This window comes from Berghia stephanieae, chromosome 6, assembly GCF_034508935.2.
Source record: "Berghia stephanieae isolate SIO BIC M18660-M18661 chromosome 6, UCSD_Bste_1.3, whole genome shotgun sequence".
In the NCBI taxonomy this organism is placed as follows: Eukaryota; Metazoa; Mollusca; class Gastropoda; order Nudibranchia; family Aeolidiidae; genus Berghia; species Berghia stephanieae.
In genome coordinates this window covers 20,557,553-20,575,072 of record NC_088365.1, presented here as the reverse complement: position 1 = coordinate 20,575,072, position 17,520 = coordinate 20,557,553, and the positions used below count along the sequence as shown (strand labels likewise).

The following is a 17,520-nucleotide window of genomic DNA, read 5'->3' as shown; positions in this document are numbered from 1 at the left end:
TAATACAGTTTAGTGAGAACAACTCACAAACGCGGATGGCAAAAACAATAACAAAGGCCTGAGTGACGTCATCTGCATACTATCTATACTCCAACCCATCATTGCCGATAATCTGAGACGAATAGGTTGATGAGCCTAAAGTGCTTACATAAATACACAACATGTACACCTGACTGCTTCTTTCTTTGTCGCTCACCCGATCCCTGATGTGGCTACGAGTCGCTTGACTTTGTACTATTGAACCACATGCATCAAAGCTTCATTATTTTTTTTCCTTTCCCATTTATCATTTTTATCATTTTAGCTCTAGGCTAATTTAATAATAATAATAATAATAATAATAATAATAATAATAATAATAATAATAATAATAATAATAATAATAATAATAATAATAATGCTGAAAACATATATAGAGCTATAACTCCGAGACACCAGGCTCTAAGCGCTTAAATTACAAATTACTTCGGTGAAACATAGTCATTCACACACACAAGCATACAGACACACACATACATACATACACAACACATACACACATACATACACACATACACACACATACACACACATATACATACATACACAACACATACACACACACATACATACACACACATACACACACACATACACACACACACATACACACACATACAAACACACGCACATACATCACAACACACAACACAAACCAGACAGACTGATTTATATTGTTCACGTACAACTCTCTTACCTCAGGCAGGTCCAGATAGTGACACAAAATCGTCCTGCCCGGATCTCCTTTGAGTTCATCAACCAGTTCTTTGATCAAGGCATCTTGGAGGATGTTCGTGCTCGACCTCAGAGCGCTGGCTTCAAAAGGAGTTGTGGAATTCTTGTTGCAACTCTTGTACATCTTGGAGTATTCCATTGGTTTCCGGACTAGTTGAAGTCACGTGATAATGAGTCGCCGCTGGGCGTTTCCGGAATGGGATATTTTAGGACACACGTGTTTATTGTCTCTGTCATCTTATTGCTTCGAGTTTTATGGATAAGATTGATTTTAAAATAGATTGACGAATTTTATGTATCCAGATATTTCCTTGAATTGTCATCCATTCTAAGAATCCAGGTAGATGGTGAAAATTGCATATTTTTGTTCCTCTCAGTTTATATTTTGTCATGCAGTGATCAACGTGCTTCTTGACCTGGGAAAGGAGATTAAAACATACTTTTCAATGGATGGCAGTACGATACACGCTGATTTAGTTGTAAAGCGCTTTGAGCATGTTTAGTGGATATTGCGCTATATAAAGCTCATTTTTTTTTAATCTCATCAAACGAAATAATGTGTTGTCTTTCTATTAAATCAACATTTGCGGGATGAGAATTAACTGGTTGCAATAATATATCTCTACTGTTTGAAGATTTTGAGACAACGATTTGGGGGAAGTGGGGGGGGGGGGGGGGGGGGGGGTGAGGATAAAATCGTTGATCTAAATGATGAATTTTACTCTACAATTACTTTTAAAAAGGTGATTAAATTTTGGATAATTTAATAACAAAAGTATAAACTATAGAGATAAAACCATTTAACCATCAACCAGATAATCGTTATCATAGATCAAACACACGTTCTACTGGTGTAATATAAATATACATCTGGAGGTAATACGACATTTTTCTTTCATTTAAATGTCACTTGAACAGTGCAACATCTTTTCTCTCTTCTCATTATATCACAGGAGGTGAAACATACAAGATATGAAGTGAGTAGAAAAGTGCCAGAAGACAATAGAGAATAAAATTTTTTTTTTTTTCGCGGCGGTGGTGGGGTTTGAACCTGCGACCTTATTGGTACGACAACTCCGCCTGGCAGGTGAGAGCGTGGCTCTACCGTGTGAGCTATCCACGAACACAAAAATATTCGTTTCAAACCCAAAGTCATTTCTAGATCCCTCTCTCACCCACTACTTGAGATCGCCGATTCGTTCACCACCATCGCGAAGTAATTTTGACCAGCAGTTAAGCTTAATAGCCAATATTCTCATCACAAACATATAACATAGAAACGATTGAGACATTGAGTATGCTCCGGTGTATGGGGTGAATTTTTAATTCAGAAAAGTGAGTGGAGCAGGCACTTATGTTGGTAACAACAAGATATGAAGTGAGTAGAAAAGTGCCAGAAGACAATAGAGAATAATTTTTTTTTTTTTTTTTTTTTTCGCGGCGGTGGTGGGGTTTGAACCTGCGACCTTATTGGTACGACAACTCCGCCTGGCAGGTGAGAGCGTGGCTCTACCGTGTGAGCTATCCACGAACACAAAAATATTCGTTTCAAACCCAAAGTCATTTCTAGATCCCTCTCTCACCCACTACTTGAGATCGCCGATTCGTTCACCACCATCGCGAAGTAATTTTGACCAGCAGTTAAGCTTAATAGCCAATATTCTCATCACAAACATATAACATAGAAACGATTGAGACATTGAGTATGCTCCGGTGTATGGGGTGAATTTTTAATTCAGAAAAGTGAGTGGAGCAGGCACTTATGTTGGTAACAACAAGATATGAAGTGAGTAGAAAAGTGCCAGAAGACAATAGAGAATAAAATTATTTTTTTTTTTTTTCGCGGCGGTGGTGGGGTTTGAACCTGCGACCTTATTGGTACGACAACTCCGCCTGGCAGGTGAGAGCGTGGCTCTACCGTGTGAGCTATCCACGAACACAAAAATATTCGTTTCAAACCCAAAGTCATTTCTAGATCCCTCTCTCACCCACCACTTGAGATCGCCGATTCGTTCACCACCATCGCGAAGTAATTTTGACCAGCAGTTAAGCTTAATAGCCAATATTCTCATCACAAACATATAACATAGAAACGATTGAGACATTGAGTATGCTCCGGTGTATGGGGTGAATTTTTAATTCAGAAAAGTGAGTGGAGCAGGCACTTATGTTGGTAACAACAAGATATGAAGTGAGTAGAAAAGTGCCAGAAGACAATAGAGAATAAAATTATTTTTTTTTTTTCGCGGCGGTGGTGGGGTTTGAACCTGCGACCTTATTGGTACGACAACTCCGCCTGGCAGGTGAGAGCGTGGCTCTACCGTGTGAGCTATCCACGAACACAAAAATATTCGTTTCAAACCCAAAGTCATTTCTAGATCCCTCTCTCACCCACTACTTGAGATCGCCGATCGTATTACGGGAATTAATTTAATATCAATGGTAGTTTGGAAATGAAGAAAGAATGTCCTGAATTTGTTGAAAGTATTTATAAATTTGATGTAATTTTGTTAAGTGAGACGTGGACGAATGAGAGAAGTAATTTAATGTTAGATGGCTACTGTGAACCGTTCTGCAAACACCGCAAAAGAAAATCAAGGGCCAAACGGGATTCGGGTGGGTTAGTGTGTTATTTCAGGAAGCGTTTGGAAAAGGGTGTGTCCGTTGTAGATTGGGAGTATGAAGATGGTATGTGTTTTAAATTAGATAAGGAACATTTTGGATGGAATGAAAGTGTATATTTATTATTTGTCTACATGAGGCCGTATGGATCAACGCGTAGCGATTTTGACGATAATGTAAGTTGTTTTGATGAACTGTTAAATCAATTGACAAAAGTGACCGATCAGGGAGGGATTATAGTAGCAGGAGACATGAATGCAAGGACGGCGGAGAGAGAGGATTGTTTGACTGTTGACATTAGAGAGAATCAGACAGAAGAGCTTTCGGTAGAGAATGTTTTATGTGAAAGAGATTTCTTATGTAATGACATGACAGTTAGACGTTTTAATAAGGACAAAAAAGTAAATGACTATGGACTGAAATTACTCCAATTATGTTACACATGTGACCTTGCAATATTAAATGGGAGAACAGGGGAGGATAAAATGAAGGGATGCACAACGTTTGGCAATAAAAAAGGGGAGAGTACAATCGACTATGTTATTTGCAATAAGCGGGTTATAGGAAATGTGTGTGGTTTTAACGTCCACGAAACAAATGAAATGTCAGATCATAAGATAATATCGTTTACTTTGAAATTAAACAATAGTGAGCATAGACGGGAGGTAAGTGACGGTTTAGATGGGATTATGTTGACAAAGTGGAAAGAGGATAAGAAGGAGAATTACGTTACATTATTAAATACAGAAGTGTGTCATAATAAGGTGAGAAATCTAATATATTTGGTACAAACTAACACAGATCCAGAGGTATTAGAGGGTAATATAGTCGAGTTAACAGATATTTTAACAGAAGCAGGGATAGATCATGTAGTTAGGATAGAGGGGAGAGGGGATAAACAAAAGAAAGGGAGAAGAAAGAAAGCACCATGGTATAACGAAGCTTGTCAGATCCAACGCAAAGTATTCACTGAGCGAGCACATAAGTTTATAGAGACGGGGACAGGGGAAAACAGGACATTGATGTGTAAGGAAAGGAATAAATACAGGAAGGTATGTAGGATTAACAAAAGAAATTACAGTCGCAAAAAAGCGCAGCATTTATTGGATTTAAGTAAGCATGAACCCCAGAACTTTTGGAAGGAAATAAAAAGAAATTCAGTATCACGAAGAGAGCTGCCAGATATAAACTTCTACGACCATTTTAAAACTTTAGCTAATAAAGAATCAGGGGTTGGGGAGATGGGTAGGGCGGAGATTGCAGAGGTAGAAAAGGATGTGGGAAGGAATATTATAGATATAGACATTTTAGATAAGCCAATCGAGATGGGGGAACTACACAAAGCAATTAAGGCTCTTAAACGCGGCAAAGCTACTGGAGTGGATAATATGTTAAATGAATTTATTATTAATGCAACTTCAGAAATCAAATTACTGATTTTATCGATTTTCAATAAGATACTGGAATTGGAATATTTCCCCTTGATATGGAGTCAGGGTAGAATTGTGCCGATTTTTAAAAAGGGAGATGAAAGAGATGTGAACAATTATAGAGGGATAACAATAATGAGTTGTATAGGAAAACTGTTTACAAGAGTGATGAATGAAAGACTAAATGTATGGGTGGAGGGAGAGAATGTGTTAAACGAGGTTCAATATGGATTTAGAAAGGGAAGGAGCACAGCAGATTGCCATTTTATTCTACATGGAATTATCGAGATATTGCTATCTAAAGGGAAGAAGCTACATTGTGCGTTTATCGACTATGAAAAAGCATATGACCTTATTGACAGATCCGCATTATTTACAAAATTGATCAAATCCGGTGTGAGCTCAAAATTTGTCAAGCTATTTAGAAACATGTATTCAAAGGTTGAGCTGGCCACAGGAGGTAAAGGTCAACAACAATTTTTTAAATCAAACAGCGGATTATTACAGGGTGAAAGCACTTCGCCACTTTTGTTTTCGCTGTTTGTTAATGATCTTGAAAGTAAATTAAGTGACGATTCCATAGGATTACAAATACAGGATATTACAATTAAATTGCTCATGTTTGCAGACGATATGGCAATAATCAGTGAAACAAAAGAGGGTTTGCAGAACGGTTTAGACTCTTTACAAGAATATTGCATGCAATGGGGAATAAAGTTAAATATCAGTAAAACAAAAATCGTAGTATTTAAAAAGGGAGGGAAAACGGGGCAACAAGACAAATGGTCATATCAGGGTAAAAGTATTGAAGTAATCTCGTCATTCAAGTATCTAGGCTGTCATTTTAGCGCATCGGGATCTCTTACAAAATGTACACAAGAAGTAACAAACTCAGCCAGAAGAGCACTATTTTCACTTAGAAAGTATTTTAACACTAACACAGAAATTTTACCACAGATGCAAATGAAACTGTTCAATAGTACTATCTTACCAATACTGAATTATGGGGCAGAAATATGGGGTTTAAGAAGAGCTGATCCAATTGAAAGATTTCACCTCGGTTTTCTTAAATCCATTCTATGTGTTAAGCACAGCACACCAAACTGTTTTGTTTATGGGGAATTGGGGGTGTATCCTTTGCATATTGAAAGAAAAATGAAAGTTATTAAGTATTGGTTGAAACTTATTCGCCCAGGAAGTAATGATTGCTCATTCACTCATGCAGTATACAAAGAACTTGTGCAATTGAATATTAATGAACCAAACTTAACAACTTGGGTAAGCCTGGTGAAGCAGTTGCTGGATAGGAGTGGAATGGGCCATTATTGGGTTAAACAAAATGTGAAAAATGAAAATTACTTTCTGGCGGTTTTAAAACAACGCTTGGAGGACATGTTTCTACAAGAGTGGCACGCTGAGATGTCGATGACGACGTCTGGACGGCTGTATAAACACATTAAAGACACCTTTGAGTTAGAACCATATATGAAACTGTGTAATAAATCTTACAGAGTTGCCATCTCAAAAATCAGATTGAGTTCTCATTTGTTTTATATAGAAAGGGGTAGATGGGGCACAAGAAAAGTAGATAGAAATGATCGTAAATGTCCTACTTGTGACGTAATAGAAGACGAATACCATTGTCTAATTGAATGTTCGAGGTATACGCATGAGAGAAGAAATTGCCTGCCGGAAAAACTGAAAAATAGACCAAGTATGTTTGAATTTATCAAATTTTTGAAATGCAGAGACAGTAGACAGCAAGGTGATTTAGGTAGACTTTGCTTTAAGGTACAGATCGAACACAAGAAATATTTACAAGTATAATTGTGGTTTCCACGGCAAGGAAACTTATTAAAATTGATGACAGAGGGAATAATGCGATTGTTGTTTGTTTGTTTTCATTTGTTTTTGTCTGTTTAGTAACTGCAGTTCTGATACTAAGATGTGGTATATTATGCAAAATATGACATGTTATATAAGTATGTGTGTGTGTGTGTGTGTGTGTGTGTGTGTGTGAGTGTGTATTTGTGTGAGAAAGTGGGGTGGGGGGGGGGGGGGGAATTGGGCATTGATATTAAAATATTGTATTATAGTTTACCATGATAAAGATTAGTTGCGATTGCACAATTGGTTTATTGTTATTATTATTGTTATTATTATTATTATTATTATTATTATTATTATTATTATTATTATTATTATTATTATTATTATTATTATTATTATTATTATTATTATTATTATTATTATTAATATTACTATTATTATTATTGTTGCTGTTGTTGTTGTTGTTATTATCAGCATTGATATCATAACCAGTGTATATAACCATATATATGTATATATATATATATATATATATATATATATATATATATATATATATATATATATATGTTTTTTTTTTTTTTGTTTTTTTTTTTTTTTTGTTTTTTCTTTCTTCCTTTCTTGGTTCTTCTGTTTTGATGTGATTTGTAAAAGAAGTGTTGTATTTCACTTGTTAGGACCCTTTGCTTGTATCTTTGACTTCTAAGCGATTTCAATCTAAGTACACCGAGGGGTGCTCTTGGTGCCCTATCCGCACCATTTACCTTTGCCTTATTTATCCTCAGGTGCCTTTGAGAAAAGTATACTTTTAGACTACCTTATACATTTTCTGTTCTTTCAATGCGTCACAAACGCCGTAAAATTCTTAAAAACACAGAAACCAACCCTTGACATGGAATAATTGAAGTACGCAAGCTTGTTTCGCTCTAGACTATATCAGTACGGAAAATTACTTAAATGTTTGTGATATTCTAAAAGATTCAAGTATTTGTCTTTGGGAATTAATTCTGTAATTCTACCAAACAATACGTTAAACTAATATGTCTGTAACTTCTAGGCAATGTTCGCAAAATCCCATTCTTCTAGAACTTTAATCAACGATAGAAATGTGTTAAATAAGTGGTGGGCTATTTATTATGTTGGAATTTCCCGAAGATAAAGATCACCCAGACCAAAGCATTTTGGAGCACCTAGTATTACTAAAAGTCAATAACTTTATTATCCAAAACAGAATTACCATGATATAATCCCTATCTTCTTAATTGTCAACGAATGGGATATAAGCGTGGTCCCCATTTACAAATACAATACTAGATATTATTGCTGCGGCGCTTCTGTTATTTTCACAATTATTATTATAATAATAATGGTAATAATAATAATAATAATAATAATAATAATAATAATAATAATAATAATAATAATAATAATAATAATAATTATTATTATTATTATTGTTGTTATTATTATTATTATTATTATTATTATTATTATTATTATTATTATTATTATTAGTATTATTATTATTATTATTATTATTATTATTATTATTATTATTATTATTACTATTATTGTAAGTATTGGTGGTATTACAATGTTGTATTTTTATGATTATTTATGGTATCATTTTATGCTTTGGTTTCATGTACCTTTTTTTCTCACTTTCATGTCTGTTGTCATCAAATTGTATGGATTATTGATTAAAATAAAGGTTATTTTTGTTTGTCTTATTTTGACTATGGAACTGATACTTATCATAGCAGACCTGCCTACTTGAAATAGGAAAATGTAATAAGTAGTTTTCAGGGTAAATAACATCGTAGACATTTTAACTACCCTTAAAAACCACCAGTTTGTCCTTATAATGCGTGGGGAAAAATATTAACTCTATGTGATAGCTCTGGCACCAGAACTTCGTTTTCAAGAAATGACATTTAATTAAAAAACCTTTATTATATCCAGCCCGGGATTTAGCCGTAGTACTACGGGAATTTTCGTGGTAGTGAGGAGGTCTGTTGTGATAGGTATCAATAATTTTTTATTTTAAAAAAAAAATTTTTAATGAGAAAAACTGATTGGAAATGTAAAAGTGATGGTAATAGTGGTAGTGATAATGGTAATGGTGGTGGTGGTAACGGTGATGATTGGGGTGTAGGGATGATGGTAATATTATTATTGTTATTATTATTGATATTCTTGTTGTTGTTGTTTTTGTTCTTCTTCTTCTTCTTCTTCTTCTTCTTCTTCTTCTTCTTCTTCTTCTTCTTCTTCTTCTTATTATTATTATTATATTATTATTATTATTATTATTATTATTATTATTATTATTATTATTATTATTATTATTATTATTATTATTATTATTATTATTATTATTACTATTATTATTATTATTATCATTATTATTATTATTATTATTATTATTATTATTATTATTATTATTATTATTATCATTATTGAACGTATTGATGTTATTACGATTGTTGTATTTTTGTGTGGTGTATCAGTTTATTTTTTGGTTCCATTTACCTTTTTTTTTTTTTTTCCACTTCATGTATGTTGGCATCAAATTGTTGATTTATTGGCGAAAGCCTAAGATTGAATAAACTTTGAAACTTTGTCTTCTGGCACTTTTCTACTCACTTCATATCTTGTTGTTACCAACATAAGTGCCTGCTCCACTCACTTTTCTGAGGTGAAACATAGCATCTTGCAGCGTTGGCCATCGAAGATAAAACACCTCTTTCGTATGCGTTTTCATTGGCTACCAAAAGTTAGTATTTCCCCCTACTTATTCATTAAAGTTTATGCATTAAAATGTAAATATTTTTCCTGCCTTTCTTTTTTTTTTGTACACGAGAACTTCTGGAAATGAAAAACAATAGAGCTTAGTTGAAAATATCAAATTAAGAAATTAAGGAACAGGCACCGGTGTAAGATAAAGAACTGAACAAATGTGTATGAAAGGTGCCAGACAAAGCAAGAAAGAAAAATACAAGAGAAAAAAACATCCCAAAAAATCAGTCGAGGTTCGAACCTCAACTGATTTTTTGGGATGGTTTTTCTTTTATTTTTCTTTCTTGCTTTGTCTGGCACCTTTCATACACACTTGTTCAATAATTGAGTTTAGTCTATGTCCGGATATATAAATAACCACTTTGGGATGTTGTTGTATAAAATGAAAATAAAACATCAAAATAAATCATCATAATCAAAAACTTGATTCACTATGCAGCAAAGATTGGGAAAAAATAATCTTCTTACTAAAATAAACAATCTAGAAAAAAAAATGACGCTGCACTTTTTACTGTGCTTACAAGTCTTACCTCGTCTTAATTCATAATATTATGAGATTGACCTACTTATAGTTTTTGTTTTTGTGATTGTGTTTTGTAATGTATATAACTTGTCAATGCTGAAGGTAAACATATGACCGAAACGACATATTTACCAAGTTGTATGTCTCGTATCGATCCGTAACCATAGTAAAACTTATAGCCTGACACTGACCAAAAATGACGTCAAAAGACAAGTCTTTGGTCGCAAAAGAAATCCAAATCGTGAGTTGTATTCAATAGTTCAACCAATGGAATCACTTGTTTCCTTGAGCGCTACTAACGACAACTCACGGTGCACAAAAATAAAAAATGACGTCAAACTATAAGTCCGAGAGGGTTCTAGTGTCAGGCCATAATATCATTTTTATGCTAACGACGGCGCTCCGATCCATCCAAGTCTGCTATTCAATCATGGTTTATAATATCTAAGCTTACTTAAGATGCTTTAACACAAATGAATTGAATAAGAAATTCGACGTCCATCAAATCAGACTAGTCTTTGATATTTGTTTGTTTTGTGAAAATTACTTGGGGTCTATAAACTAGAGACGAAATAACATGAACGTTGATGGTAAACCTGTAAATAGCCAAATGAAAACGATAACAAAGAATTAAACAAGGTAATTGTTTTCGAATCATTAAAATACTCTTACCACATGCCATTTAAACGCAATACTATATTTAAATTCACATTATTACGATAAGACATTTCAGAAATAAAACAAAAATAATCATTATGCTTACCTCATGCTATTATCTACTTTCTGCGCATTCTGCATACCCGTGTGTGATATTACCATCAAAACAAACACATCTCGTTTTAAAATCGATAATCTAGATCTTTATACCTACTCTTATGACAACAATGTTTGAACACACACACACACACACACACACACACACACTTTAGATTCACGAACACACATGCACATTCCTATCCATTCTCATACCGACACACCTTCGAAATATAATAATAATAACACAATTTACGAATGAATGTCATGCGCCATTTTAATCTTTTGTGTGAGCACACCTTGCCGTAAAGGGCGTTGACAACGGTGAGCAGCTGTAGTCTCTACCGCTACTGTCTGACACCAGGAATGCAGTATTCAGAGAATGATCTGTATTCAATATATTGCTATTTTGATTCGAGGAGTAGACCGCGACGACTGCTGAGGTAGCAGGAAAATTAACAGAAAAAAAATCGATAGAAATGAGATGGTGGTTGGTTGTGATAGAGGCGATGGTGGTGGTGGTGGCGAAGGTGATTGTCGTTGTGGTAGTGGTGAGTCATTCATTCATTGTTGCTAGTCACTACGCAAATAAAAAGAGAATTAAACATTCATACCCGAGGAAAGGTGAACAAGGGAAAGTGTGGTGGGTTGGGTAAACGAGAAGTGGAACGCTCCAATATAATATTCTCAAGTCCTTTAGGGTATTTTTCATTCATATAATAATTCGTTCACTCATTTGTTTATCCATCGATTGATCCATTCATTTACTCGTTTGTTCATTCATCTTTTTTTTTTCAATCGGGAACTGACATTTTGTTGTTGTTGCTCAGTCATTCGAATTACGTACTAAAAGATAGAGAAGAGGGGAGGTAGGGGTGTGTGATTTATTTCTCCATTTGGTATGAAACCGACGTGAAACGAATAGACAGGTAATAGGTCAATTCTTCTTCAGTTAGAATCAGAGTTCCGGTTCAACTTTACTGAAGGGGGAACGAAATTGACATCACTCAGCTCCTTTTAAAATTGTTTTTAGACAGCCATTTTTATTATTAGTTATCACTTGATTATATCAAACAACTATAAACGTTCAAGGTTACACATAATTTGTGTGTTGGTATGTTATACCCTGGCGGATGTTATGAATATTTTATCTTAACACATAGCTTCAATAAACATGTATATTACATATCAACAGAAAGGTGAGAAACTTCTTTAAACAATGACACAGTCCATGTTATCGCACCTGAGATTCTACTGCTGTTTGATAAAACGACTTTAAAATCATTGGACTGCAAAATAACGTGTGCTATTTTGGACCAATCATGCTTTCATCCTCACCAACCATAGCCGGCTTATAAAACCATGAACATGAGCATTAAAAAATATGAGCAATTTATATAGAGAAATATCCACTAAAACGCTTTGACAAAGCGCTTTACAACGGGTCTCTGGTCAACAGCAAACTTAACATTATAGACATGACATATTTACGCGGCTATGTGGTCTTGTGGTATGACACTCGCTTTCGAATCGGAAGGTCCAGGGTTCGAGCCTCGCGCTCGGCGGCGCATAGTTGAGTCCTTGGAGAAGGCCCTTTATTCACATTCTCTCACCGTACTCAGGTGTAAAATGAATACCTGGCCGTTAACAGCGTTGTGTCCGAAAAATTGTAATACCGCCTAACTGGCGTCATGTCCCGTTCTACATGTTAAATGTTGCTGTTGACCAGGGACACCTTGTAAAGCGCTTTGAGCACATTTTGTAGATATTGCGCTATATAAAGCTAAATTATTATTTACTGTTAGGCGACATTACACTTTTTTTCCGACTGTGACAAAGTTGTTAGCGGCTTGGTACTCATTTTACACTTGAGGACATTGGGTATGACACTTGCATTCTGACCGGAAGATCCAGGGATCAGGTCCCTCTCTGACCGGTGCATGGTTGAGTCCTTACTCAAGCTCCTTACTCACATTTTCTCATTGTACTCAAGTGTAAAATGAGTACCTGGCCGTCAACAGCATTGTCTCTGCCGGAAAAAAAATGAGACATCGCCTTATAGGAGTCCTGTCTTGTCACACATGTTAAACTTAAGACCGAGGACCCCTTGTAAAGGCCCGCTTTGAGCACTTTTAGTGGATAAATGCTCACGCTTGATTAAAAGAATGAATGAAATTGATGTCACTTTATTAGTTATTGTAATTATGTTTGAACCACCAGAGATATTATCAGTTGCCGCGAAATATTTTTTTTCCTTCCTACACACATACACAGACACACAAAAAAACAAAACAAAAAAAATAAATTTAAAAAAGAAAAAAATTTAAAAAAACTAATAAAACAAAAAAAAAAAAAAATCCATCATACCGTTTAGTGTAGATCATATTATAATTCTTATCTACAACTGATTTAAGCTGTTCTATGGTGTAAGTGGGGGGGGGGGGGGGGGGGGGCGAAGTGGTCGAGTGGTTAAGGCATCGCACTGTGATCCGGATGACCCGGGTTCGAGCCCCGCTTCAGGCACTTTCATTTTTTTCCTTGAGCAAGATTATCAACCCACAATTTGCTTACTTGGACAACATGGGTGATTCCTGTTGACATCAGACATCTTGTTTGATGAGTTATCTATATTCCTTCGTGGAATGCCAAGGCGACGATATCTTACGATGTCGTGGCGAAAAAAAGCAAATTTTTAAAAAATATATAATGTAAGTAAAGCAGTCATTCAGAGTCATTAGACCTACAGAGTCGGAATTTATCCCGGTTTTTAAAGCGTGAAATAGACAACAGCAGTTGCGTGCTACCCTTTGGGTAGGACACAAAGTAGGCTTTTCATTGTACCATATAATATAATTAATCTTTAAAGCATGGTCATTTTTTAACACTTGAATTTTATATTGCACGCATGCCACACACGTCTTTCGTTCTAAATAATTTATTTACTCTATTAATACTTTATTATGGACTTATAGATAGTTTGAAGATGACGTCACTTATATCTTTGTTATTGTTTTTTGCCATCCGCGTTTATGAGTAATGCTCACTGAACTGTATTAACCCGACTATAAACGTTCATGGATACACACAGTTTTGTGTGTTGGTCCGTTATACTTCCGGATGGCAATGTTATGAGCTTCTTAGCCAAGCGCATACTATCTATAGTGTTTTATGCTGCCATTTACATTTACTTTTTCGTTTTCTTTTTTTACACACGTGGTTTATGTATATATTTAACACACGCATGTTTGTGCATACAGTTCTTTTTCTTTTCTTTTTTTTTTTTTGGGGGGGGGGGGGCGGGGGCAGATAAAGTATTATTATTATTATTATTATTATTATTATTATTATTATTATTATCATTATTATTATTATTATTATTATTATTATTATTATTATTATTATTATTATTATTATTATTATTATTATTATTATTTATTATTATTATTATCATTATTATTATTGATTATTATTATTATTATTATTATTATTATTATTATTATTATTATTATTATTAACATTATCATTACTTTTATTATCTTTATTATCATTTTAAACGTTAAATGGCGAGTATTTTGCCTAAGCGAATGCCATCAATTAACATGAATTTAAATAAAAAGCTCATCAGCTTTGCCTTCTAAAGCCAATAACTAGTAGATTTTTGACCAATCAAAACATGAATTGTTTGACACACCTCCACGCGCTCGGACAAACATGGTTGGTTGTTTATAAACAATAAATAACGCGAATGGACTCGACCGTTTTCTGATATTTGTTATTGTTTTCAAACCGCCAAATGGGTGACTAGTTATCACACGATTTTCTCGATCACATTACAAACGTTTAAGTTTACACATAGATTTCTGTGTTGGTTTTATTCATCAAGCGGTAGAACAATGTTTATTTTCCTTAGACACAACCCGTCGATAGTGAAACCTTATGACCAGTGTCCGAGAAGCGTGGTTATCTTAGTGTATAGATAGTATGCACTTGGCTAAGAAGTTCACAACATTACATTCAGGAAGTATTACGGACCAACACACAAAACTTTGTGTAACCATGAACTTTTATAGTCTGGTTAATACAGTTTGGTGAGAAGTACTCATAAACGTGGATGGCAAAAAACAATAACAAAGACAGGAGTGACGTCATCTTCGTTCTATCTATAGATAGAATGCGCTTGGCCAAGGAGTTCACAACATTGCCATCCGGAAGTATAACGGACCAACACACAAACTCTGTGTAACCATGAACTTTTATAGTCTGGTTAATACAGTTTAGTGAGAACAACTCACAAACGCGGATGGCAAAAACAATAACAAAGGCCTGAGTGACGTCATCTGCATACTATCTATATTGTAACCAACACACAGATAGAACGTATTAGCGTAACCTGGCTTCACGTTCGAAGAGACAATTTGGTGACATTTTATCAACATTGCGATCTATATTCATGTTTTCGTCCAACCTTGTCATCGATCACATGATTTGTTGCTGTCCAACTATTGGTCATTTCTCAATAAATGTAAACACGCTGTCGTGTTTATGAGAAGCGTAAACATACCCATGTGTCAAGCTGAGTATAATGACCAATTGTGTGTTGGATATTTCTCAAACTGTGAACAATTTTCACCATGTGGGTCATTCTGAGCTCGTATCCAATGTGACCAATGACCTCGAGCACATGGACAAGTAATATACATCGCTCCCATTAAGAGAAAATCTATTATTTATTATATTCAAAGATGACTTCTTTGTCATAAACATTACACATTGTACAAGTACTGCCTTGGGTACATCCTTTTTTAGACAATGCCGCTTCTTTTCAAACCAACAGTACAGAACCTGACCGTGGAATTCGTAAACTAAAGACCTGATACTGACCAGAAAACAACGTCATTAAAGAAGACGATGAGCACCAAACAAAAGTAAAAAGTGAGTATCTATCTAGTTGTTAGAAGAGCCCAAGGAAATAAATAATTTTATTGGTTGAGTTACTGATTACAACTCACAATTGTCTTTTTCCCCATAATATTTGTCTTCTTTTATGAGGATCTTTTAAGAAAATTAGTAGCAAGCTTTTAGTTTACGAAGGCAACGAATTGACACATTCCAATGTCATGTGTAGGAATGTTTCAATAAGCTACGCGGCCGAGGACACAAATTATCAGCTGCAAATTATAGAAATGATAATATTCATATATTATAAAAATCACAACACTTCGCAGTGTTTAGGTAGGTCACCTACCTGTAATCAACGTCCAATGTGATGTGTTCCAAAAATGCAGCCAACAGTACTAATCCAATGTGTTTATTATTACTTGCCAACAGCTCATGTTCTGGCTTTTACTTTTAGACTAACCGCTACGCACGATGGCTTTGACCTATAAAATATGAAGCCTGTGTCACGCTTCAGCGAATACCGTTCACTACAAAAATTAGGTAACGTCGAGATAAATAGAATTTGGTGAATAAACCATATAATTAATTATCGTTATCATTACTAAGTTCGATATGACATATCCATTTTTTTGCGAATAAAAATCTAATCAAAGAAAAAGATTTGAGATTTGTAAATCACTAAATTAAGATCGGGATCATGAGGCAAGGTTTTGCCCCTGTGGTTTTCCCCCAAAGCAAACCACCTCAAGTCCTAATCTCAATTTGTCGGTCGGGTGTGACAGGAATCCAAACGAAAATTAAATATAGTGACAGTGCTCTCTCTCTCTCTCTCTCTCTCTCTCTCTCTCTCTCTCTCTCTCTCTCTCTCTCTCTCTCTCTCCTCTCTCTCTTTTCTTCTCTCTCTCCCCCTCTCTCTCTCTTTCTTTCTTCTCTCTCCTCTCTCTCTCTCTCTTCTCTCTCTCTCTCTCTCTCTCTCTCTCTCTCTCACACACACACACTCTCTCTCACACACACACACACTCTCTCTCTTTCTCAATCCTGGATATATATATATATATATATATATATATATATATATATATATATATATATATATATATATATATATATATATTACCAATGATTTCATTGGGTCGAAAAAAGTATAAGTGATTTTGTCAGTGCGACCAACGCGTCGTTAGGTTCACATGCTCTATAAACTCCTAAAACGAAATACCTACTTAAATACTCTTAAATATTGTAATACTTTTATTTTATTTATTTTTTTTGTATCCACTCTCGTTTTGTACTTTTTTTTTCTTTACAGAATCATAACTACCCTTTTTATTATTTAAGGGTGACATTTAGTACACTTCAGTGGGTAAAACACGTAAGAGTGGTTCTTTATTGCTATGATATTTCACCATGACTTATCATGGCTTTAAAGGATAGAATTTACAACAATATTTTGTAAACCAATCTCCGTGCTTAAGTTATAATATGTTATCGATGTTTTTAATATAAGTCAAGCAATGAAAAGACTGCCTGGTGACTTGATAAGTGATGTGTTTTATTTTTGTTTTGTTTTTATGGAGGTTTTTTTTTTTTAGCGCTTGCGCCACTAAAAAAATGTCATTTCATCGCCAGTAAAAAATGAAGACATGAACTTAAAGCAAACAACAACAACACAAAAATAAAATAAAAAGGAAGACAAAAGGGACTGGTTCGAATAGAGGACAGAGGATTCAACGATCAATCCAACAACGGTGCCTATTTTTATATTAACTAAAAGTTCCAACAAGGCACAACCAAAGGAACGCGCTTTGACGGATAAACTCAAATGTTTACAAAGTACACAATACAATACACAATTATATCAAATTAAGAAACTATGGAGCGGATAAGTGTAAGATA

At 34.6% G+C, this 17,520-nt stretch overlaps 1 protein-coding gene across 4 annotated transcripts in view; it reads right to left on the bottom strand.

The window, feature by feature from the left end:
- Window positions 1–16,394, bottom strand: part of LOC144974644 (uncharacterized) — a 38,399-nt gene extending 22,005 nt beyond the window's left edge. For 2 of the 4 annotated variants that reach the window (XR_013645783.1, XM_078917722.1), the window contains exons 1-2: window positions 15,974–16,394; window positions 737–1,190 (exon numbers count right to left, since the gene is read on the bottom strand). Coding sequence is in view for 2 of the 4 variants with exons in the window: in XM_078917722.1 (XP_078773848.1) it covers window positions 737–913 (177 nt within the window). In the remaining 2 variants the exon portion in view is untranslated. Of the gene's footprint in view, window positions 1–736; window positions 1,191–10,738; window positions 11,026–15,973 lie in introns of those variants that run through there. The other 2 variants (XR_013645782.1, XM_078917720.1) reach the window with 1 other exon arrangement.
- Window positions 16,395–17,520: the final 1,126 nt, after the last annotated feature.